The sequence below is a fragment of the Thermobia domestica genome, chromosome 9 (genome assembly GCF_964235325.1).
Source record: "Thermobia domestica chromosome 9, izTheDome1.hap1.1, whole genome shotgun sequence".
Lineage (NCBI taxonomy): Eukaryota > Metazoa > Arthropoda > Insecta > Zygentoma > Lepismatidae > Thermobia > Thermobia domestica.
Genome location: NC_137462.1, coordinates 26486369 through 26511845, shown reverse-complemented (window position 1 = coordinate 26511845; position 25477 = coordinate 26486369). Strand labels below are relative to the sequence as shown.

General features: G+C 36.6%; 2 protein-coding genes across 3 annotated transcripts in view; one reads left to right on the top strand and one right to left on the bottom strand.

Moving 5' to 3' along the window:
• thoc6 (THO complex subunit 6) overlaps positions 1-10433 on the top strand; it is a 31169-nt gene extending 20736 nt beyond the window's left edge. Inside the window, exons 5-7 of one of the 2 annotated variants that reach the window (XR_014133012.1) lie at positions 881-1117; positions 4170-4371; positions 10207-10433. Coding sequence is in view for 1 of the 2 variants with exons in the window: in XM_081770789.1 (XP_081626915.1) it covers positions 881-1117; positions 10207-10290 (321 nt within the window). In the remaining variant the exon portion in view is untranslated. The remainder of the gene's footprint in view (positions 1-880; positions 1118-4169; positions 4372-10206) is intronic. The other variant, XM_081770789.1, reaches the window with a different exon arrangement.
• A 3770-nt stretch (positions 10434-14203) lies between these two features.
• Positions 14204-25477, bottom strand: part of LOC145694490 (uncharacterized) — a 171725-nt gene continuing 160451 nt past the window's right edge. Inside the window, exon 4 of the mRNA XM_081770788.1 lies at positions 14204-16247. Coding sequence (XP_081626914.1) covers positions 14328-16247 — 1920 coding nt within the window. The 3' untranslated portion in view covers positions 14204-14327. The remainder of the gene's footprint in view (positions 16248-25477) is intronic.

The following is a 25477-nucleotide window of genomic DNA, read 5'->3' as shown; positions in this document are numbered from 1 at the left end:
TCTACAGGAAAGACGCTGTATGGAGTTATACTGTTAACAGCGTGGATTTATGCAGGCTCTGAGTCAAGGTTCAGCCTACACATTGATTTCCGACGTCTACTTATCTGGCAAAACCAAATGCAATATAATATCTGTCGAACATCAGGAAAAAAGAGAACTAGGTTACATTAATTTGCTAGTGCTACATTACCGGGGCTGGTTCTTTGACTGCCCGGAGCTAGAGGTAGATTCTGGAGTACTATGTGTGGCAGTTTCGTTATGCTGTTAGTCCCAAATTCATTTCTATGGAAGGTAATACCTGTCTACGTAGAGCTACGATCGTCGACGACTTCTTTTCCAGTGAAGATATTTGCTCTGATGGAATGGCCAGTTAGAACTCTTACCCTAAATAAATCGAACATTTCTGGAGTGCCTTAGCAAGACGGATAGCAAGCGTTTTCTCCCGTCCGAGAACCCACAGGAATTAAAAGTGGCTGCTGGCGAAGAATGTGGTTTGCTGTCCACAGATCTCATCAATAATCTTATTTTCACTGGACGTTGTGAGATCTGTATAGCAAGCTTTGGTGTTCTTCCAACCTTTACTAAGTGCAGCTGTCAGGTTTTACGACATAGACATTCGTCCGCACAAACTCAAATGTTGTAATAAAAGTACACTTTTACCATTGATTTGTTGTTTTGCTTATATGTTTTACTGATACTAACATGTTTCCGTCATTTTGTGTGATTTGTTTTGTGGTATGTATGGTATTCGCAACAACATATCCTGGTTTCATTTTTTCCCTTTAATTTTGCAGACTGTGTATATAGATAGATATAAATAATACTCTGTAACAACTTTAAAAGGAACCTTTAAAATAAGAATATTTTGACATTGTTTCAGGTTTGTGGAGGTGGACCTAAGCTATCTTTGTGGCATATGCGTTCCATGTCAGTGACTACTGTGTTTCCACTGGAGGACTCCGGAATCCATGTAGCTATGTTCTATGACGATCGCATTCTAGCAGGTGGAGCAGCCCCGCATTTTTATCATTTTAGTTACAGTGGCGACATCTTCGCTCAAGTGCCTTCGTCTTCCACAAGCATTTACTCAGTTGTTTGTCAGGATACTCCTCATAAGGTAGGCATGAACATTACAAGGGATTGAAACTACGGTTTTTGATACTTGTTATAACAAATGAGCAAAACATAACATATTCATATCACTGGATTAACCAAATAGGCGTGTATCTCAGATTTCATTACTTTCATTATCTCAACGTTTTGTTGATGCTCCAACATCTGCTTTTGCCTTGAGATCCATCTTCTCATTAACTTAATATCTCAGGAAGGAAGCCTCCATTGGTTATAATTCTTACAGCGATCGATAAATCTCTGAATACCCTTCATTTTAGCTTTGGAATTTCTTGCGTAAAATAAAAGAGAAATTCTAACCAAAGCATATTCTATTTAAGAGGCTTAATTAGAAAAGCGAAATTAAAATACCGCTAATTTTACAGTAATTACGTGATATCTTTAAATAGATAAAAGATAATCGAAATGTGGAACAAGATCGCCCTAGACAATATCATTTTACATAAGATACCGTTATCACGACTCACTTATCTGCTTTTGATTTCGAGCCATTTTGAAAATCGGCATTTATTTTCGCGTTTCTAAACGGCTGAAAACGGAAAGCCACTAGGTGATTTGTGATAACGGTACCTCATGCAAAATAATATTGTCTGGGGCGCTCTTGTTCCATATTTCAATTATCTTTTATCTATTTGAAGATATCACATAATTACTGTAAAATTAGCGGTATTTTAATTTCGCCGGCATGAGGCCTCTTAACAAATAATATCGTTACAGTTTTGGCAAAGTATCTTTGCCTTCGTCAAACACACAAAATATAATTTCTAAGACTACAACTTATATATCTCAGAAAATGAGTCCATATCTAGGAACCAGTAAGATCCATCCTTTCGTTTTAACCATTTTTGATTGATTTCATATTTGCGACTTTCTTAACTTTCACTTGAAATCTTAACCTTTTAATTGGCACATCTGTGTTATTTTATTGAACAACTTTCACTTTTGAGAACGTTTAATTGGTTGTGTCTGCTATTCAGTGCACGTGTGTTATCTTTTCTTTTTCTGCTTTATCCAATATCCTTCTCCATACATTAAGTATATTTAGTCTACTATTCTAGTTCATAAGTTTCTCGCTTTCTTCCTTTCTTATCTCAAGTGAAAGTTGTATCATTATAAGTTGCAAATGTGTAATCAACTAAGAACTCCTTCATGGCTAAGCGGTTAGCATACGCGCCTTTGGCGTGGGAGACCCGGGTTCGATTCCCGGTGGGAACTCATGTGGTTCGGATTCCACGTTAATCAGTAGGTCCACGTCTCATATAGCCTCGCTGCTGAACGGGACGTAAAACTCGAAATTAATCAATCAATCAATGTAATCAATTAAAAATTGTTGAAATGAAAACGGATCTTATTTTGTTCTTAGATATGACCTCCTCTCATTTTCTGAGATACATAAGCTGTAGTCCTAGAAATTATATTTTATAATGTGTCTTATGAAGCCAAAGATACTGTGCCGAAACTGTGATGATATTATTTATTATATAGTATATGCTTTGGTCACAATTTGTCTTTTATTCGATAAATCTCATAAAATCATAAATGGTACCTATGTTAACTGAAAATCGCTGTTTTTGAGATACGCCTATTGGTTATTCGGATAATGTTTTAGACTTAACAATACTACACCATGTCTGCCTGAAGCACATTTCTTTCGCGGTATTATTAGACACACACACACACACACAAAAAAAAAAAAAAAAAAAAAACTCTGTCTGATTTTCATGTGATGGTGCTGGACAGGGTGTACCAAAAAGGACTTCACAACTTTGAAAACTCATATTGATTTATCGGCGGGAGCTCATGTGGTTCGGATTCCACGTTAATCAGTAGGTCCACGTCTCATATAGTCTCGCTGCTGAACGGGACGTTAAACTCAAAATCAACTCAACATTGATTTATTTATTTGTGTTATGGTTTTGGTCTTATAGTTGTCAAATGGTTTTGGTGTCATTTTGTAGCAAAATACATTAAGTTTTGACTCAGTACATTAGTTCAGAAACAAGCCACCGCAAGCGCTAGCGGCAGTTGCAGCAAAGATGGCTACCTTTACTTGTTCCGAACGTGCTAGCTGTGTGCTTTGGTTTGAAGAATCCAAGTCCGTGACAACTGTGCAACGTAATTTTCGTACAAAGTATGGCAAAGATCCTCCCAGTAGGCCTACTATTTGTGAGTGACATAAGTGGTTTATTGAAACTGTATGCTTGGTAAGACACAACAAATCTTCAGTACGTCTGAAAGACGTTGTAGAGCAAGTGAGACAAAGCTTTGTGAACAGTCCTACAAAATCAACCCAGTGTCCTTCTGGACAGCTGGGCGTCCCAACACATGACCGTTTAGCGTGTGTTGAGAAAACAGATGTATCTCAAACCATCAACGTCGCAGTTGAACCAGAGCTAGGATCTACCTCGTAATTGAACAAGTCAAACCTGGCATGCTGCAGCGGGTTTGGCAAGAAATCGACTTCAGATGGGATATGTGTTGCATCGCCAGGGTGTCTATCGGTCATGAAAAAGTCACGAAATCAGAAAACGGTCATGAAAGTCATAAAAAAAAATTGCGAAATTTAGCTTTTGGGTCACGAATTTTTGTTATCTGTACAAATATAAGTGCAGACCGGAAAATTTTGTTCCATAAAACATCAAAATTCACCACCAAAATTTTCTATGGTCGGCTTTAGACGCTACCAAATCGCAACGAAAGTATGCTTCTATCGCATGTATGAAAATTCGACCTAATTCGTACTCAAATTTGCACTTGAGAATGTTACGAAATTTTATGGTTTGGTTAAGAAAAGGTCACGAAATTTTACTTTGAAATTTCAGTAGACACCGTGATTGCCAATGAAAGCCACATTGAAGCTCTTTAGGTACAAGTTTTTTTTTTTTTTTTTTATGTATTTTTTTACAAAATGACACCAAAACCATGTCTGTAAGCTAAATATATAAACCAATATAAGTTTTCAAAGTTGTCAAGTCCTTTTTTGACACACACTGTATATTCGTTTGAAAATGATTCAATATAAAAATTAAATATTTCAGGTTAACATCTCATGATTATGCCCGTTACGCTACGTGAGACAGATGATGAAGGCAAGTGAATGGTGATGGAAGATTTGGTGGAATGATGATGTGAGAAGAAACGGGAGTACCCCCCCCCTTCCCGAGAAGGCACACGAACACGATGTTGTCCACCACAAACTTACTTAGCCGGGGATCGAACCAGGGACCTCACACACCAAAGGTAAGAGCTTTACCACTGAGCCACCGTGCCACCATGCAGGTGTCTTAGATACAGATCAAAGTCCATTTTATGCCGAAACAATGTAACACATAAAATATATATAAGGAATGACATAACACAAAGATAAAAATTACGGGAAATATGTATCCTCATTACAAAGGACATTAATTTTATTTTGAAATGTTTCTCAGAGTCAAAAATTATTTACAATCATGCCAGCGGGAATTACAAAGAACATTGTGCAATTGAAAGTGTGGAATGCATATGTTAGTAACGAATCTTATGTTGATAAATGGAGAACGCAACCGATTTTTTACACAATGATAATAAATGTATATCATTTTAGAATATTCAGTTGGTTGAGAGGATAAAAGAAAATTACAACATTTTGCAAGGTTCATGCTATTCTTTCACTGCTTTTCAGAGCAAAGATTTGATCTTTAAGTTAATTATAAAGTGTGATCAAAAATACGATGAATAATTTTATTAGAAACAAAGTACAGTGAAATCTCTTTAATTCGAAGTCCAAGGGGATACGAAGAAAATTCGAATTAACCAAAAACACATTTTAAAGTAAAATCAAGGGAACAAAATAACTATAGTGTATATGAAAAACTACGAAATTAACATACAATGCACCTTATCTTTAAACTACCAAATTTTCGTAGGAATTAGAATACGCGGCGCCGTCTACATTGTGCATAACGCACACCAGTAGATCTGAAACGAATCTGCTTACCTTTTTGTCACTAATTTTAGTTCAGTTAAAAAGAACTGCCAAATGTCTAGTTCAAGTCATCTGCTAGTGGGGGACGGTTCAAGGTCGTTCACATTTCTACAGAAGAGATGAACACTTCCAGGTTATTGAAGAGGTAAAGAGATGCATACCAACCACCTTCTGACTGATTCTCTATAGCGGAAGGGAGTCCAGCTTGAGTGGTAACAACAAACAAAGCTTTCCCTTTCCCATGGTCGCCTCTGAATAAGATCAAAAACCATTTGAAATTGTATTGTTCTGTTTGCAATCTGTCGAACACTGCAAATCTTTCCACTGTAAATACTTCGAATTATCCAAACAGAAGGTTCAAAAGTTCGATTTACCCACGCTTTTTTACCATTGTTTTTAATACAGTTTACAAGGGGAATAAACTTTTGTTCGAATTAGCCAATAATTCGAATTAACCAAGTTCGAATTAAAAAGAGTCCGCTGTAATAAGCTTACATGGAATTTGATTTAATCTCCTTCAAAGTACTGTCCTTGGCTAGCAATACACTTATCCCAACGTTGAATAAATGACTGGAAGCATTTCTGGAAGGCTTCTTTTGGAAGGGCGTTTAGCTGCTCTATCGTGGCCCTCCCAATGTCAGGAATGGTGTCCCGAGCCTTTTCCTTTAAGCATTGTTTTAATTTAGGGGAAGAGCCAGAAGTCGCGTCATGTTATATTCTGTAGAGTACGGTGTATGTGGACAGACAGGAATATTTTTTTTCGGCCAGAAACTCCTGTTCGTCAGTCAAACGTCAGGGAACGAATTTCGCCCTCACTCTTTATTTCCAAATCGCTGGTTAAAATGCTTTGTGTGGACCCGTACGAGATGTTTAGTTCTTTGCAAAGATCTCGAATAGTTATTCACCTGTTTGAACGAACAATTTTTGCCACTTTTTGTACGTTTTCTTCTGTTTTTGAGGTTAATGGACGTCCCGAACGTCTGCCGACTCATTTCTGCTTTTAAATCACTGATACCACTTGTAAACGGTCTTCAGAGTTAAACCATTATCGCCATATTCCAATTTCAACATGTCTTGAGTTTCTTTGGCATTTTTTAGCAACTTTAAACAAAACTTAAATGTTGTTCGAAATCCATTATGGCGCGACAGACACGCTAAACACAGTCTCACTTTAGCGGGTCTGAACGCTGATTGACAAGTCAGAACATGTTCCAACTTGACGCTGTCTGTCTCGATGGATCAGGCTATCGGACAAATTACATCCAATGGCTGTAACCTCAGCAGTTGCTGCTAAAAATTCGTTCACCGTATTCTTTTATCACACCGTGTATAATGATAATACAAATAACAGGAACACTTTTAAAAATAGGAATCTGTACATATTAATAAACTAGAAAGTAATTACTCTTACTGGCTCATTCATTCCGAAAAAGTGTATTGTACTACATCATAAGTTTACTTTACACTACTATATTTGAAAGGCTTAGGTCCAACTGGCTTGATGCTGATGTCAGCTAGCATCGCCATTTCTTCTGGCTTCCTAGATCGGTGATTGCAGTAAGAATGCAACACAAATTATTTTGGAAACTTATGACATAGTTTATGTAATTTATTACATGTAACATTATTTTAAATTGTAAAGTATAAATCTTTTCTTTCTTTTCTAACCATTCCGAGTTGTAAAATTTGAAATCTCCAGCACTAAAGCCCAACCGATTGTAGCACTGAGTTTGTTGTATGTGGAAATTGTTTTAAGCCATTTCTGAATTGCCTGTTATAAGTTGATCTTTTTAAACTAAGATGTTTTAAATGGATATTGATACTGGCGCCCGGATATGTTCTACATGTTCTGTATAATAAAATTCACAACTAAATAGAAATTGTTAGGAATATGAATTGTTTTAAAGTACAAAAATGGTAATAATATGAGTTTAAAAGTTTAGTCCTTATGCGGCCGCCATTTTCACCAACATTAATGAAAGTATAAGTGCTCACCATAGTAAATGTTAGATTGTTGATTCTAAATTGTGATTCTTTAAATTTATATTGTTATTCGATTTATCATTATTAATGTTTTTTGGAAATTAGAATAGAACCATTTGAATGTTTCAAACAGTAATATATCCACAAAACGTTCTATATGCATGTTGAGTTACCAAGTGTTCTTTACTTAAAATATTCTCATATTTATAGAGTAATTAATTCTTTTCATTCTGACATCGTAAAATATTTGGATGATCTACACAACATGAAGAAATATCGTCTTAGCAAGGATATGAACCTGTCATGAACTGTGGATTAACTCAAGTTACAACTAGTTTCATATATTTAACGTTTAAAAAATATTCCTGGCGGAACGAACATTCAGGTCGTTCTATTCTAATTTTCACAAAGGTTAATAAGGATAAATCTCCCATATGATAATATAAATAAAGTTCTGGTTACGTATACAATATAAATCTAAACAATTACAATTTAGAATCAACTATCTAACAATTACTATGTAGAAAATTGTAAGATTTGTAACAATGCACTTCACGATTTAAAATAATACAACATGTAATAAATAACAATTTAAAGTGTTATTCAACATTCTTGTCGCAAGTTTGGCATCTTCTGATTGAAGTAGCTTCCCGATCGCCGTACAATGGTGATTAATACGAGGTTCGTTTGTTTTCTTCCAATCTCCGTTTAAGCCACCAGATGAGAACTACATGAGATGGCGAAAAGTAAATTAGTGAGATCTGTTCACTGGAGGTCACACATCCTCTATACCAAAACACAGACTCTGCTGTTCAATCATTGTAAAGTAGTGTGCGTGAAACCGTACTCCGTACAATTAAAGCGCCTGCCAAGTGTGAAATACATGATGTAGTTAGATTTTTCCATGCGGCTGCCGAGTTCTCTGAAATACCAAAATCAGACAGTTCAGAAACCATATTTCACGATTCACATGATTCATACGTTCATCAAGGTCGTCTTGCCTCACATATATTCACCCTTTGCTTTTGTCGTCGTGTAGGTTGGTAAGTTTTTCTTTAAACTCTCTGTAGCACTTGTGCACACAGCAATCACTTATAAAGTTCCCGTCATAGTCCGTGATCATTCAACGATGAATGGCGGCTGCGCTGTGCCTTTCGCCTGGTGCAAACGAATTACATCACGCAGTTCACACTTGGCGGGTGCCTCAGTCGCACTCGATACAGTTTCATACTCATTATTCCATAATGATTGAACACCAGAGTCTGTACTGTGGTATGGAGGATATGTGATCTCCAATGAACAGATTTGACTAATCTGCAATTAGCCATCTCACGTAGTTCCCCTCTAGTGGTTTAGCGAAGACTGGGGGAAATGGTCCTCGTAAAAATAATAATAATAAATGTAAATTTGTACCTGAAACTTTGGGAACTAAAATCTAGTTCCATTAATTTTCTTTAAGAACATTTATATAGTCTTTATTTTTGTTAAATTCTCGGCATATAATTAAAGATATTTGGAGATGGATTTATTTTAATAACTTGTAAGCATAATACTTGAATAGACTCAAGTTCATGTACTAATGAAGAGAACTGCCAGCTCATAATTGTTATGCATAACTTTTTTCATTATTTTTAATACATTGTCAGCCAAAACTATCCATCTATTTGCTTTCGCTTTTTTTCATTGAACTTAGTGAAACTGAAGCAGATGACAAGTGTTTTTTATCTGTTCCTCATTTTTCATGTACCTTTGTTTTCAAGCCAATGAAATCTATGAAACTACTTTCTTGACAGGTGGTTTCTCAACATTTCTCTAGGGATTTTGTTATACAGGCAGATACGTTTTAAAATAATAATAATCATCACCACATGATACGTACCTTTCTCATTTTCATCGTCAATTCTTATACACATTTTGTAACTTCAACCATTCCTTCGTGACCACAGCCAAATTTCAAGAGGATTTTTTTGTAGCATAAGCAAAGCTTTTTATTTACGTAAGCTCCTACAGATAATAATGGAGTTCTTCATCGTAGACATTTTAATGACGTTTTGTCATCATTATCTTATAAATGCTTTAAGGAAGCAATGTTGCTAGAAGAGTTACATTGTCGGTGAACATCCTTCCATGTATGAACAAGTTAAAATTGAAATGTCCCTCCCTTATGTACGAGGGTTATGTTTAAAGTAAGATCCGATTGCCAATAGAAACAACACTAGTAAAGATAGTTCCATTTTTGATTATTTCCTCTGTATACATTAATCTATTCTACATAATTACCGTGTTTGTTTAAACATTTATCGTATCGTTTCACAACTTTTTGTATGCCCACGTTGTAGAAATCACTCGCCTGTAACAGAAGTCAATCTTCAACCGTTGTTTTCACTGCAGGTATTGGCTCTTTGTTGTTTCTGTCGAAATGCGCACGCTGGCTGTCTCCCAGCATGTCTTGGGCATAAGGTGACACCAGTTGCAGTTGTAGCGTCAATGTGGGCAGCTGAAATATTTCGTCAAATTGCTGCTCAAACTCAAGAGTTAATCAGATCTTTCGTATGGAAGCTACTGGACTACCCACTATACAGCCCGGACCTTGCGTCGAGCGATTATCATGTATTTCTTCATTCTGAAGCAGTGTCTCCCGGTCAATAGTTTGACACCGATGAAGAAGTCAAAATAATAGTTGAAGTTTGGCTTCGGTTTCAGACGGGTCATTTCTACGACGTGGGCATACAAGAACTTGTCGAGTGCTACGATAAATGTTTAAACAAACATGATACCTATGTAGAAAAATAGCGTAATGTGTACAGAGGAAATAACCAAAAATATATGACACTATCTTTACTAGTTCGGTTCCTATTGACAATCTTACCTTATTTTTTTAAAAAAGCCCTCGTTTATACTTCCTTAGTACAGAAATTAAATCCTAAACGGGATAATATAGCATACTTCTAGATATCCTTCGCCCTACATTTAAGCTGCTTCCTCTTTATATGTGTTAAATCTCACTAAAAAAGCAACCATATATCTATACTCAAGTATTGCTCGTTTCAAGTGTATATGTGTGTGTTTAAAATTTCAGATTTTATTTTAAGGTTTACTGTATTTCTATTTGTTTTTAATTTCAGGTATTATGCATAGCAGGATCTAGCTCGAAAATTGACTTGTGCACAAATTTTAATTATAGAGACCAAATATTAAGTTTTGCGTAATAAATAGCGTGAATTCCAGACAAGAGAAATTTCTGACTATATATGTTATGAAACTTCTGACTGACAAATGCAATTATTCATTGACTTTTTCTGTAAATGTGCGTTGTACTTTGTTTTAAAAGTTATTAAACTCATGTGAATAAGTTTTTTTTAGTATTTGACACTTAATGCAAAAGTATGACTGAATAACTCTGGCAGTTTTCTGTTAATTCAAAAGTATGACTGAATAGCTCAGGCAGTTTTCTGTTAATTCAAAAGTATGACTGAATAACTATGACAATTTTCTATTAAAAACTAGTTTAATATAAAACAGATTTTATTGTTATTTAACTCCCTTCTTCTCATCGTACATACCAGCGTATATTTGACAGTCTATATATATATATATATATATATATATATATATATATATATATATATATATATATATCACTTTTCCCTATATAAAGTTCCGAATATGAAGGAAACTTCTGAATATAAATCGTAACAAAATTACAGTTTTATGCAACTGTACTTCGTGAACTATACACTACATTTCAAAGAGAAGGTTTTGATTTTCAAATACCACACTCTAGAATTCTTGCCTACCACACAGTCGTGCATCAGCATCGGTTGAGAAAGTAATGTTAAAGCAAAAGTTTATGGACTATTCTTTTTTTGTTGAAAACATGATTACTGGGGATAATATGTCTCGCAGTACTGTAAAACTGGATTCATTTTCGTGAATGAAAACTAAATGAATGAACACTCAAAAGAATGCAGGCTTAACTGAAGAAACTTCAGACCTTAATTCCGGATAAATCCCACACTGGCGTGGGACTCTGTCGATGGAAAATACGAGTGGGAGAAACCCGAAAGAAACCAGACTTTTGTTCTTTTCCGAGTTCTTACAGTCTCCTTTAAAGTAGTCTCCATTAAATGCGATGCAATTCTCCAGTCTTCTTTCCCACTGTTTAAAGCACTCTGGAACTCTTCAATTTTGATATCGTGCAGTACCTTTTTGCCAAGCTCTTTGTACAGCCTCCACACCATCAAAACACTTCCCTTTTAGATGTTTTTTTTTTTTTTTTTTTTCATTCTCGAGAACAGGAAAAAGTCGCATAGAGGGTGGAGAACAATAACCCACCCCTGAGAATTCAAATAGCGGTTCACAGACAAGTCCGTGTATGCGGGGGCGTTGTCATGGTAAAGAAACCAATCGCCTGATCGCCAGAGTTCCGGGCGTTTCTTCCCGCAAACATCTTAAAACTTTCCAAACAAAAGTGCTGGTTAACAGTCTGACCGGGACAAATTCCCGGTGCATAAGTCCACGAACATCAAAAAGAAACAATGATTATCGTCCTAACATTCGACCTCACTTTTTTTGGAAGGGGAGAGCTCCACTGGCTAGACCGTGATTTGGTTTCGGAGTCATATCCGTAACACCACCTCTCATCATCTAGCTATAAGGCCTTGGCGAAAAAGCTTGGGTCACTTTCGATCTAAATTTTCAAGTCCTGGCTCAAATTTAGACGATTTTTTAAAAACATCCTGTGTGAGCAGGTGAAGAACAAACTTAGCGGCAACACGTTTAAGTTGCTGTCAAAATACGCTGGCACGAGCTCCAACTCACTCCTATCTGTTCTGAAATTTCATCGATCATGAAACAACTATCCTTGTTGATTTTTTGGCGGATTTTTTCAATGTTTTCGTCGTTCCGAGATGATGAAGGGCGCCTAGTATGAGAATGATCTTCAACGCTCATCTCACCACGTTTAAAGTGCCCAAACCACTCGAAAACTTGTGTGCGGCTCATAGCATCCTTCTTTGAAAGCCTGTTGAAGTATTTGGTTAGATCTCATTGCCGATTTTTCAAGCAGGAAGCAAAACTTTTCAAACACACTCGTTGTTCCTTTAAATCTGTCATAACGATTTCGCAGGCGGCAAACGAGAACAGTTGAGAAAAACAATACTACGAGCAAACGTTAACCTCCTATGTAGACGCCGCTTGGGCAGCTAATTTGAGGTCTCTACTAGACCCACCTAGCGGGAAATCATTACGGCCGTGCGCTTTCAATCCGGTTTCTTTTGGGTCTCCCCTCATAAGGGCTCCTGAATTTTCACTAATTTAAGAAAGAATTCTGTTTTGTAGCATTGTGAAATACATTAACCCAGTATTCATGTTTTCAGAAAAAAAAGGTCCATAAACCTTTGTCATAAAGCATACAGTCAGCATATATTTGTTCTCAGCTGACACTGCTTCACGGTTGTGCGCTAGAAACCGCTCGAGCGGTGGCATGTGAAAATTCAGGATTTGCCCTTACAAATATGTATATCATTTATATATACATTGTATAGTTTAGGAAATATGGGCGTATGAAATTGAGTTCATCTTTATAATAAATGATTTTGTATAATAAACGTAAATCGGAAAAGACTTCGCTTATTTGCAGCAGGTTTGGTACATGTTGTTGACGAGATAAAATAACGGATTAATGGTTGTTAAGTAACCCCCTCCTAAAAAAAAAAAATCCCACATATTAAAAATTATCCAAAGTTTTATTTGTTTACAACGCCCTGACTATTTTTGAGATTGCTACATCGACATGGAGAGACCCAGAAAGTTTTTCTTTGAATACATCAGTTATAAACCTAAAATTTAGAATAAAGCATCTTTAAAGAATCTATAAAGCATCTTTTTTCTTTCAAGTAGTAACGAAGACAAAATGTAAATGAAAATTCACCTAACTTAAGCTACGCATCCTCGTATTATAACTACGTTTGCAAGTTTTTTTTTAAATCAATATTTCCATAATTTCCAAGCAGAGTACTTTTTATATCGCATTTGAATGGAAAACTAGTAAGGATATTCTATCTTAATACAGAGATATGTTTAGAAATGTTCCAAAAATACGAAGTTTAACTTTTAACTTCAGTACTTGTAATTCAGACGACTGAGTTTTCGATATGTAATTCGTAGTACTAAATATTAATATTCTGAGTACAAGGAATGGTGTATTAATAAGGATGTCCTAGAATAACTGTTTAAAAAAAAAATCATAGAACTTAACTAGACCACGATGGATTCTTATTTCAAGATGTCTACTAAAATTCCAAAATGAAATTTCGGGACATTTTCTTTGCTAAACCATAAAATTTCGTAACATTCAAAAACTAATAACAATACCTATATTCTTCAGCACTTATCTTTATCTTATCTCTACTTTCAAAGGCTGTTCCTTGGAGCGATAAAAGGTTGGTATCTCCTCACAGTTGAATAAACTGGTTACATGCGTAAGTGGTTTCGGCGATGCGATGCGATTTGCAACGCCACTGTTTAATGATGCTAGCTGAAGGACAGTCTCAAGAGCGAATTTGACTGTGAATTACGCTGAATTTTTATGCATGCGATAGAAGCGTGCTTTGCTTGCGATTTGGTAGCGTCTAAAGCCAACAATAGACATTTTTGGTGGTAGAAATTTTACGTTTTATACAATAAAATCTTCCAGTCTGTACTTATATTCGTACAGATAAAAAATCGTGACCCTGAAGCTAAATTTCTTGACTTTCATGACTGTGTTCTTATTTCGTGACTTTTTCATGACTTTCGTCACCGATAGACACCCTGAATTTGAATATGTAGTCCTCAAAATAATGTAATTTTCTTCCGTAAAATTAAAGGGGCTGCAGCAGCTCGGTGGTAAAGCGCGCACCTCTGGTGCACAGTGTCTCTAGTTTGATCCCAGTTCTTGCCAAGTGGCCTTTCTAGTGGACAAACACGTATGCGTGTGTTTTCTCGAGATTCTGTTGTTTTCTCAGTTTTTTCATTCATCATCATTATCACCGTCTTCCTTAGCCTCGGAGCATACTCATACCACCATTAAACTCAAATATAAAATAAAATAAAAATAAAAAGGTATAAAGAAAGAGTTCCTAAATAAATCTTTTACATTTTGGCGAAGAATTTAATAAGATTTTTTTTTTGTAACTCTGTTGATTACAAAATATTACTCTGTCTTGTACACAAAGATTCTTTGGTAACAGAAAAGATTTAACAATTAGAGAAAACCATGTCCAGCAACTACTGAAGGTATGAATCCTTCAGTGCCATCTGGTTTACGAATCCAAAACCAATCTTTTAAATTACTATTCAAGAGTACGACCACGTCACTTTTTGATACAGACACTGTGTTTCTTCCTTTACTTTGGTAATCGGATTGAATCACTAACAGAGTCTCTTTCACCAACGATTTACATCTATTCGAACTAGATATGTGATGACCTGAAGTATTGGTTGTTTGTCTGTCAGCTGGTCCGCTTGGACTAGGACGAATAACTATATGTTCTGAGTTCGTGTCTCGTAAGCGTTGCGATGATTGCTGAGGTAATGACTTTTCGGCTTCCGCACGCATGTAAAGTTTATCAACAGAGAGCTCTCTGTGGCATCGGGACCGAGTATGGTGGCTTAAGTCACGCCGCCTTGCTTCTCGAACGACTCCACCGGAAATACATGTGCCATTTACTAATACATTCTTCTCGCATGTTACACGGTTTGCAGATACACTCCGCGGACGCCGACTGGCATGATTTTGCCGAGACCGTGTTTGTTCACTGCATGCTGACATCGCGTCACGTGATATGTTACTGTGAATTCTCCCCCACCTGCCCCCACCACTGCATTCAGACACTGTATCCTGGTGTTTATTATAATACTTTACATTTCCCACTACAGGGTTATACGAGTCACAATGTCCAAAATTCTCGTTCAATTTTTCGTTGTCAGTCTTGTTGAGGTAAGATTCAAGTGTCCATTTTTTTATGCATCGACCGTCCTCAGAACGACTACGCCGACCACGACTTTCTGGTATTCGGACATCGCATACTGCGGCCGTCTTCCTCCCAGACAAAGGATCAGGGAAAATGTCCGTATGTGTTTCCCATGGACACGACGCGGTACTTTTGTTTCTAGTGTCCGGCAGAATTCCTAATGGAATACATGTTCGGTAATTGACGTATCCTTCTTCGCCGTGCGGAGTCTGTACATACAACCAGCCTTGATTCTTGAACACTGCGTTCACCACCATTCCGAGAGGTAGTACGAATTCTTCTTGAGATTTTCCACGACTACGGTGAGATGTGTGGTACAAGGTGCACTGAGATGCCAAAACAACCGGAATATTCGCCGGGCTTTGAAGCGATGCTTTTGACAGAAACGAGTCAACGTCGTGAATATCATAACCAAAGTGTTCCACTTGATTTCGATCGTTTTTACTCGTACTACGATTATTTCTCGATCGCCGTCTGTATTCTCTGAATTGCGCTCCGTCGCTTTTTCCACAGCCTACCAGTGACGGCTGTGACATAGCCTTCACTGGTGGCTTAAATCCCAGTGGCGTTCTTATTGCATTGTTGTTAACTTTGGTATTATTGTTATTGTTTTTGTTATTTGCACTTATATTATTATTGTTGTTGTTATTATTCGCATTCGTATGTGATGCTGTCGGCCACAGAATGTCTTTTATAGGTTGCCTACTTTCACCGCGGAGGGCCCATGTTAGCGACAATTTACTTCCACCGGAAGATTTATTGGTGTTCGCGCCATTGATGATGCTGCCAGGTGTGGACTGTGTGGAGAAAGCCTTATTAGCTAATATCGAAGTGCGTTGTCCCATTTTGTCCTTCAGTGTTTCATTTGCTTGATAATCCTCTCTACCATTGCATGTCACCTCCACACACTCCTCCTGGGCGCCTGCGTTTTCCTCTTCACATACAAATCTTGTGTTCCCTTGTGCGGTTGCATTGTACTGTAAAAATGACGCGTCTGTCTCGAGTTTTTCGTCGTCACTTAGAGGACCTTGTTTGTCATTCTTCTTCTTCAGGTACAGATGATCAACTCGACGACATGTGTCCAATAAGTCCAGATCTCGAGTGCATTTTAAAGGGAAATCTTCGAGACTTGAGTCGCTTCCGTGAAGATCCTGGAAAGAATTATAAAAAATAAATGTCAGAATTTTCCTCATATTTATTTGTTCATTATGCAACAGATTTAAGAAATTACCACGTATTATTATTTGATTTAGATAAATTATTACTAATCAACAGGTGTGTAGTCAGCGGGTTTATTTAGGAAGGGCCCGTCGTTTGTAAGGGGGGCAGCTACAACGTACAGAGCCAAAAAAATGTGTTACAGGTACTGATTTTGAGGCCTGAAAAAATTTTAAAATTTTGGTTTCCGGCCGGAAAACTAAAAACTTTTTTTTAAAGCTTTTTTCTTTTCCTCCATAAATATGTGTACTAGGTAGTTTTTATTATGCTCAACCAAGAAGAACTGCCCCGGACCAAACGTTATATACCTTTGTGCATAACTATGTCAACTGAAGCCCTTGTACACAGAACCTATCTACATAAAACTGATTTTCTTTGAAATTTCACTTAATTTCTTTAAGATTTTCTGACAAAAATATTTATTTATTATTCGTAACTAAAACCACCATAATTATTTTATTAACAGCTACGAGGGGGGGATCAAATATAAACGGGATTTTTTGTTCCTGAACATCAACAGTTAGTAGGACTGGCCGCGCGCTTCTGCTATGTTTAGGCGGGACCGCTGGAATGGAGAGAGCGTGCTGTTAGATATTTCCCACCAATAAATGAATTTAAGTAAAAAATAAATAAATAAATAAAATCCCGTTTATATTTGATCCACCTTTGTCTAATTTACACCAAGTAGCAAAAAAAGAAAGAAAGAAAAGAAAAGAAAAAAGGCGAATGAAATCCAAACTGAATAAAAACATTGTTTTTCATCAAATGTTCCATCTCATAAAAAATATATTTTTTAAAACACTAGTTACAGCATATAAAAATATAATGTACTTACAAATCAGTTTACTAGCTGTGCATTTGGTCATTCCTTACACTGAAGAGATAGGGCCTACTATACTATTTTTCAATTGGTGAGGATCGGTAAGAAATTTACCATAAAATATTAATTATATTTAAACTCTGTTACGATATAATCTGATCTTACGATGATTTTTTAAAAGCTGATTATTGGGGGGGGGGGCAGGAAATCATTTGGGGGCTCCCAGAGGAGATAAGGTTAATACATACATACTAGAATAATACCAGCAGTGACAGATTAATAGTTTCAGAATACAATAAATAAATAAACATTTTAATATTGCTACTTTACAAGTACTAAAGCTCGTGCTGAAGTTTTTATTATTATCATTATTTCATATTTAGAGATTAGGTGGTACCTTGAGTCTGTAACTGCCAACCTTGAACAGATAAGTGACAACTGAACGTCTTGTTGTGTGTACTTCAGAAAAATGTAAGACAAATAGCTTTAGGCTTTGTTAATACGTAGTTTTAGTCCCCCCACCGGCACATGTTTTCTGAAAAAAAACTGCCGACCAATCATGTTGGATGAGTTACGCGTGCACCATACTACTGTAGTTTTGTGGCTACGTGCAATCAGGTTTAAAAATAAATAATCTCATGGATGGCACATGAGTTTACAGCGACCAAGAAAAATTTCGGAAGTGTGAACTTTCTGAGTGGAAGAAATATAAGAAAATTTTCCAGCATCGGATAGTCATTTCAAATGTAAAATTGATCCGCTATGACAATCGTAAATAGTAGGAAAATGGTTGGATCGTGATCAGTGGCGTACCTAAGGGTTCGGAAGCCCTTTCTCCCTCGTACCTGGGTCTCCTACGCTAAAACAGCGTATGCTAACTGCTTAGCCATGAGGGAGTTCTCTATTAGAATATTAAATAGGACTTTGCTTTTTCAACATAGTTTACAGACTGTTAAAAATCAGAGCATACAGTCATATGTGGCACGTCCTTGTTTTGAGTCTACCGTAGTATATTGGAATTTTTTTCATTAGAAATATACTGGAAGTATCGAAGTCAACTCCAGTAAACAACCTGTGTTTATAGTTTCGTATTATTTTGATGTATTTGATTGTAAGAAGTCAAACTCATAAACGTAAACGTCATTTCGTGTGTGAGAGGTAGGATACATACGTAGACCAGAATGTCAGATACACTAGAAGCATTAAGTTTTTCAACGATCTCTCGAAATCAACAAATCAAACCTTGACCACACTATCCGGGTCAAGTTTGCGTCATGCATCATTTTCAATACTTAGCGATGATAGAGCACCTATCCTACACAGAGTGATGGTATTCCTTAAAAGTGTTTTGATTAATTTCAGCTTTGAAATAGACTTCTCTGCAGTTGCTGATGTTTTCGGTCAAGTTAAATACAGCTAAAGGGAAGTACTCAAGTCAGGCAGACTACTTGCTAAGCAGTTGTTTTCAACAAACGGAAATCGTGCATCATCTCTCACTGATAAAAGTTTTATTTATTTATTTATTTATTAACTGCATTCATACGTGTTCCAAAGCAGAATAGCTGCTGGAACAGGTCATAAATCCAATCTATGTCAGCAATATTAATAATATTTAGCCTAGTATGTTAATTTAGATGATGCTGGCATTCTCTATTAAATACCTTATTAAAAACTTATTCGACTCAATTAACCTTTTACGATTTGGGAACACCTCTAATGGCTTTCCTGTCCAACCGTTACGTCCCTGGTCGTGATCAACGTCCAGGATGACTTCTAAAATTACTTCTTGACCCACGGAAAAGGTTACTGGTATGTAGGTCTATGGTAGATGTGATCCATCACATCGGCACAGTACTGAACTCCATAAAGTGTATCGCAAGCATTCAGCAATTAGTCGAGAAACACGCACGACAATGCAGTCAGGTAAAGGACACTGTAGGCTCTACATGAGTTATAGTATGGACCTTTTTTTACAACCAACGTACTCCCCAGATTTTATTCCCCTCTTGAAGCATCTGGATCACTTCTTTGGAGGGAAGACCTTCACTGATGATTGGCCGATACAACACGCGGACGAGGACTTCTTTCGCTACAGTATTTAACATGTAAGCTGCCAATGGGGATTTTGTTGTTCACCGGTAGAATCCCAAAAGTACGTAATTATATTATTCTTGTTTTGTTCATATTATTTTAAACATAATCTAAGGCAAGGTACTGAATCTACGTGCATGAAAGTTGGGAGTCTGATCGGACCTACGTATGTGTTTTCATGTTTATGGACAAGGGAATAAAGTACAGTTGAACTAGCAACTCTTGTTTGACAGTCATTTGTTCATTATTACATGTGCAAACTAGTTTTGTGTGAGAAATGTGGATGAATTCCTCTTGCTTTTAGTGCTAATAGGTAGTTTCTTTGTGCAATTAAAAACGAAGAAATATGCGCAGAACGTGATCTCATTAGTAATAACAGTATAGTGAGTCAGACCTTTCTGAAAATTCAGCAAATGACAGGAACTTCAGAACACTGGCATCTTGTAAAAATAAATTAGAATAAATATATTGTAATGAATCCATTGTTAAAAATTGTTAACATGTTATTGAAAAAGTAACACGTAGGTCTGATCGTTTCTACAAAAATAGTTACTTGATATTAAGCGCCCCTAGCGGCGTTAATCAGCAACATCTAACAACAAAACCTACAGCATTTATCTCTCCTATATTGTGTGTGATAGAAGCACTACAGTTCATTAACACTAGAAGCAGCCTTTACAATGCAAGTACTCTTAATGACAACTCGACGAATTAGAAATTGTGAGTCCGATCGGACCACATGGCAGCTAACATATTAATCGTTCGCCGAGCGATGACAAAAATATATAGTTGCAGACAGTGACTAATTTGATTAACTAGGTATTGGATTTTTTTTATTCTTTGCCGATGACGCACTTGTGGCGAACATTTCATTCCCTCTAGTCTATTATTATTATTATTAGGTGATGCAGGAAATGGAATATCACACAGGCTACTCTTAAGACCTCTTTCATTTTCTTTGTCAATAAATGATCTCCCAGATAAAATCAAATATTCAACCAAATTTTTGTATGCTGATGACATGAAATTTTTTAAAGTAGTCAATAATGAAGGCGATTATAACTTGCTACAGCAAGACTTGAATGTGGTGTAAAATCAATACTATGAAAACAAATTTTATGGTATATATAAAGGATAAAAGTGAATCTGTAGAGGTAGGAGGACGGAAGACATCACGCCGTCCTCGTGTCTACCTTTGCCCATTGTATTTTTTTAGGAAGTGGGAGAACATCATAGATATTTTCTGGAAGTGAGTAACGGCGCACAGTTGTCGAAATAGCAAAAAAGCTGGACCCCCCCCCCCCCAAAATGAACTCTATCACTGGAACGAAAGTGTATAATCTTTTAGTAGGGGAATGTCCACTCTATATACCGTAGATCAGATTTGTTTTTCATCCTGGCATCATCACTCGTTCATGAGAAAACACCTCGTCGAAAATGGATAATTGCTCGTCCTTGTAAAAATGCTTTTCGTGTGTGGTAGGATGACAGACCTGTTACTCTTAAGTATGTTGATAGTTACGAAATCCTAAATATTTATATTGTTGATCAGAACAATAGTAATCCTTTAAGGCCAATAGCAGGCCTCTGAGGTACTTCGTATGCGCACTGGGGGCATTTTTACAACACTATATTCAAAATCAATGCTTTGCTATATATTTGTAGACTTTTAAAATTTTCCTAGCAAGTCCAAGGTTTCATTTTAATATTTTCTGTGGTCTCTCAATTAATTATTTTTGGTAGAATTAGCTGCTACTACCTGCTAGTTTGCGAACTAAGCGAGCTTCAATCAGTGGGCGCGCGCTCAGTGCTTACAGAGACTGCTTGTCCCGTTGTGTCGTGTCATCTTCTCACCTAAACAAGTCTTTGCGCACATGGTAAATAGCTGAAGGATTTTCTACACCCATAGCTCCTCTCCTAATAGAGATGCTAAGTGAGGAAGTTCAGAAGTCTCGAAACAGTCTTCCGCAGGTATCGCGAGAAACTCTAGGAAAGATATAAACCTAGACTTGCTACACATTTTTTGTCATCGTCTGACCCGATAATTTCACCGTTCAGGCCCAGTATGCCCCAAATCATAACAATATGCAGAACGAAATGTTACAACTTTTAAATAGCCATCGTCAATATGGACATCATAAACTCTTAAAAGTAATTAATTTCACAATCGAATTTTGTGATTTTTATTGTACTTAATTGGACAACTCCCACTGTTTTGTTTTCAAATACGTATGTTGCGAGATAATTTCGTTCTGTAAACATTTCTTACACGGACTGACTTTTGGTTAAATTCATTATTCATGTTTATATTCTATGTAATTTTTCGTTACTGTCCAAAAACATGTTTATTTTGTTTATAACGAGATCTTTACTTTGCAATTTCAATAAGAATAACATTACCAGAAGTTCTAAATTATTTCTTTTTTGTATAACGATCCAAGATGGTGTTTATAAACCTGATTTTGAAAATGTCGACTATTTTTTTCGCCATCTGCATAGGCAACCCGCATCATTTATTTTAAACGGTACAACAGAACAATCGAAAATAGCCTAATGTGTCTTCAAAAAATACCATATCGACAAAAACGCGCTTTCAATACGCCCGCAAATAGTTTCGCCTCATTTTCTCGTCATTCCGACCACTGTGCGGCGTCTTCCCGCGTTCCCCCTCACTTTTACCTCTGGGTATATACAAACAAAACACAATATTATGTTAGTAAATAAGAGGTTAATAGTGTGAAAATAGAACAAACGGACACTATGAAGAGTCTGGGAATCACATTGGACAGATGGTTAAAATTGTGTTACTATATACAAGGAGCTAGAAGGATAATAGGTTTTATTTTTAAATAATGACCTGCTCTGCTTTTCAAAACGGTGGAACATATGTGCATTTATACAAATTACTTGTTATACTTAAATTAGAATTTTCATATATAATATGGAACAGTATGTCCAAAACTAAAATGTTTTGTTAGATTATCATGTTTTAAAATGACAATGGATCACTATTCTAATACTTATGAGCACTGCAATAATTATGGAGTTTTAGAGGAATTTACAAACAGAAGAAAAATTTATGATAAGATATACATAGAAAAGATATTACAGTGAATATTGTTTACATAACATTGACTTCAAAGTTCCAAACCTCAGGATAAAAAGTAGTACAATTTTAGTCCCGCTACCCTGAAAGTTGAAATTTTAAGAAGTTTATGTCACGGTTTCTCAACCTGGGGGTCGGGAGAGGGTTTCATGGGGGTCGCGAAGATACACGGAAAAGATAAGTAGAATCTAATACCGGAAAATATGTTTAAATATTACTTTGAATTTTGTTCTGACAGGCATTTTTTTATCCTACTACCATGAACAACAAAAATAGGTCTATTAAAAATTTTCAACAGGTGCAGAGTTGTTTAAAAATCAATCTAAATGAAAGAGATTCAATATGAAACTAATGAGAGCTGCATATTGAAATATAAATAAAATTGAAATCTAATTAGATACATGCGTGTGTGTAAGCGAATAGTTTTTTTTTTTTTTTTTCAGCATGCTGGCCACAATGTAGGTAGATTTTTGGTGTGGAATTTTATTCGTTTCCTAAATTTTAAATATAAACAACCTGCTTTCAAGGGCGCCGATTTCTCTGTAAATTTGGAAGGGGGGCATTCAGATGCAGAAGGAATATATATATGAGGATTTTAAGACAAATTGCATTCAAATTATGCCAAATATTGTATATTCATAAATACAATAAGGGGGCTCACATGAGCTTCAGGGGGCCTCAGCCCCCCCAGGATCGGCGCCCTTGCCTGCTTTTAACAGTTTTTGGTGATACTGAATACATACACAACAATGCACCAAATTTAGAACAATATCAGGTAACTCAAAGTGGCAGCCTCTCGGAAATTAAAATTAGTGATGAGCGCAAGAGTCTTGGTCTTGCAGTTTTTGCAAGAGTCTTGCATGCAAGACCAAGACCAAGACCAAGACCAAGACCAGGAATCCCGATGCAAGACCAAGACCAAGACCAAGGGTGCAAGACCAAGACCAAGACCAAGACCATACCTGCAAGACCAAGACCAAGACCAAGACTCTTGCGCAAGAGTCTTGCACAAGTATGGTACTACTTGATTTTTTATAGAATGTAAAAAGGAAGGGGGGAAATCATTACATCTTTCACGTGAACTTCTTGGCTCCAGTAAAAATACCGCCGGAGTGAATGTGTTCCCAGTAGTTTATGCAATCCATGTGAGTCGATCTGCTCCTGTAACATATAGCTACAGTATGTCGTTTTTTGAATCGGTTGTTCACGAGACGACCGACAGCATAATTCTATGAATTGTTACAAGCTATAATAATTTCCGTGTCTGATTTACTTTGGTCATCATTTGATCATTCACGACGGCCCATGATTGGATTTTGGGAAATCATAAGAAGAATAGTTGTGTCCATAAGAAGTGGATAAGCAAAAATAAACTAGAGCATGTTATAGACACGGTAGCTCAGTGGCAGAGCGTTCACCTCTGGTATACGGGGCTCTGGTTCGATCGCAGCTTGCGCTATGTGAGCTTCTTTGGTGAACAAACACCCTGTGCGTGGGTTTTCCCGTTTCCTCGTACTTTCTTCATTCCACCATTTTTCATCATCACTGTTTCTCTTAGCCTCAGTGTAATAATCGTTGGACGTTAAAGTAGATATTTCATTTCATTTCAAAACATATTAGTGGTGTTCTTCTTCCAAAACTAAAGAAATGTAGTATTGAACATCGGCAATTCCGTACACCATAGGTGCCGACTACATGGGTATGGCCTTGGCTCTGAGGTTCAAGCATCCGTTGGAAATTTTTAATGTGTACTTATAAAATTAATATTGAAATAACATTTTCATGACATTGACAAAAACTTAGCGCATGTGACCGCAAGTTTGATTTCATAGGTGGATGCTTATACGTTGAATAATTGTTTATCAATATAACTTATAGCCCCCTTAGGTATACGGCATATCTAGGATTCAACAATATAACATTATACAACAATAAATAATCTATATTCATAACTGAGAGTGATTTCGTACTTATTTCAAATAACTTGAAGTTTGATGCCGTTATTATGTATTTCTAATGTAGGTCAAAAGTATTTATATAAATTGAATTTACACAAAAGACTGACAGTTGAGTCGTTTTCAGTTTTCGCTCAAATTATTCTAAAATATTGGGGCCGCGGTGGCTCAGTGGTAGAGCGTTCAGCTCTGGTGTTTGGGGTCCCGCGTTCGATCCCAGCCCCCGCCAAGTGAACTTTGTGGTAGACAAACACCGTGTGCGTGGGTTTCCTCGGGGTTCTCCAGTTTCCTCCCACTTTCTTCTTTCCACCATTTTCATTCATTTTTCATTATTACTGTCTCCTTTAGCCTAGCCGGCATAATCGTGGGACGTAAAACTCACAAATTTCATTTCATTTCATATTCTAAAATATTAAGAGGTTTAATTATTATTATTTTAATTTTTTTATCTCTTTTTTGGTCAATATTGCAAAACATATCATCATCGACATAATAATAGCTATTCTGCCATTATTGGCAGGTCACTTGCTGCAGCTGAGAAGCTTCGATGACTGTGATCCTCAGGTAGTCTCTTCGTCTTAACGTAGCAATTTTCTGTCTTAATATCTTTCTTCAACTACAATCTCTTTCGCCCCCTCCCTCTAGCACGTCTCTCATAATACAGTTCCTCCTCAGCCAATGTCCTCCTCTTAATTACATCTAAAATTCTTCTTTTCTCCCCTACTGCTAATATTTCTAAAACCTTCGCATTCGTTTTCCGTCCAACCCAGCTGATTCTCTCCTTTCTTCTCCATGTCCACATTTCGAAAGTCTAATTGTTTCATCGTTTTTGCGTAATGTCCTTGTTTCTGTCCTTTTAAAACATATAAAAATATTACGAAATGTTGTGATTTATCTTATAAGTATTGAAGCGTGATCATCCATTGAAAAAAAAAAAGTAAATGTTATCGCCTATGTTGTACAGTATCATCACACTTACACGAAGGTAAAATATATTACATTTAGAAATATACATTGTATGTCCCTCACTATTGACGCAATGCAGGATTTATTATCCCTTATATCCAGAGTAAAATATACTTATGAAAATCATAGATTTCTTAAAAGCAAAACTTGCAAGACTCTTGCAAGCAAGACCAAGACTGGGCGTGCAAGACCAAGACCAAGACCAAGACTAGGTGTGCAAGACCA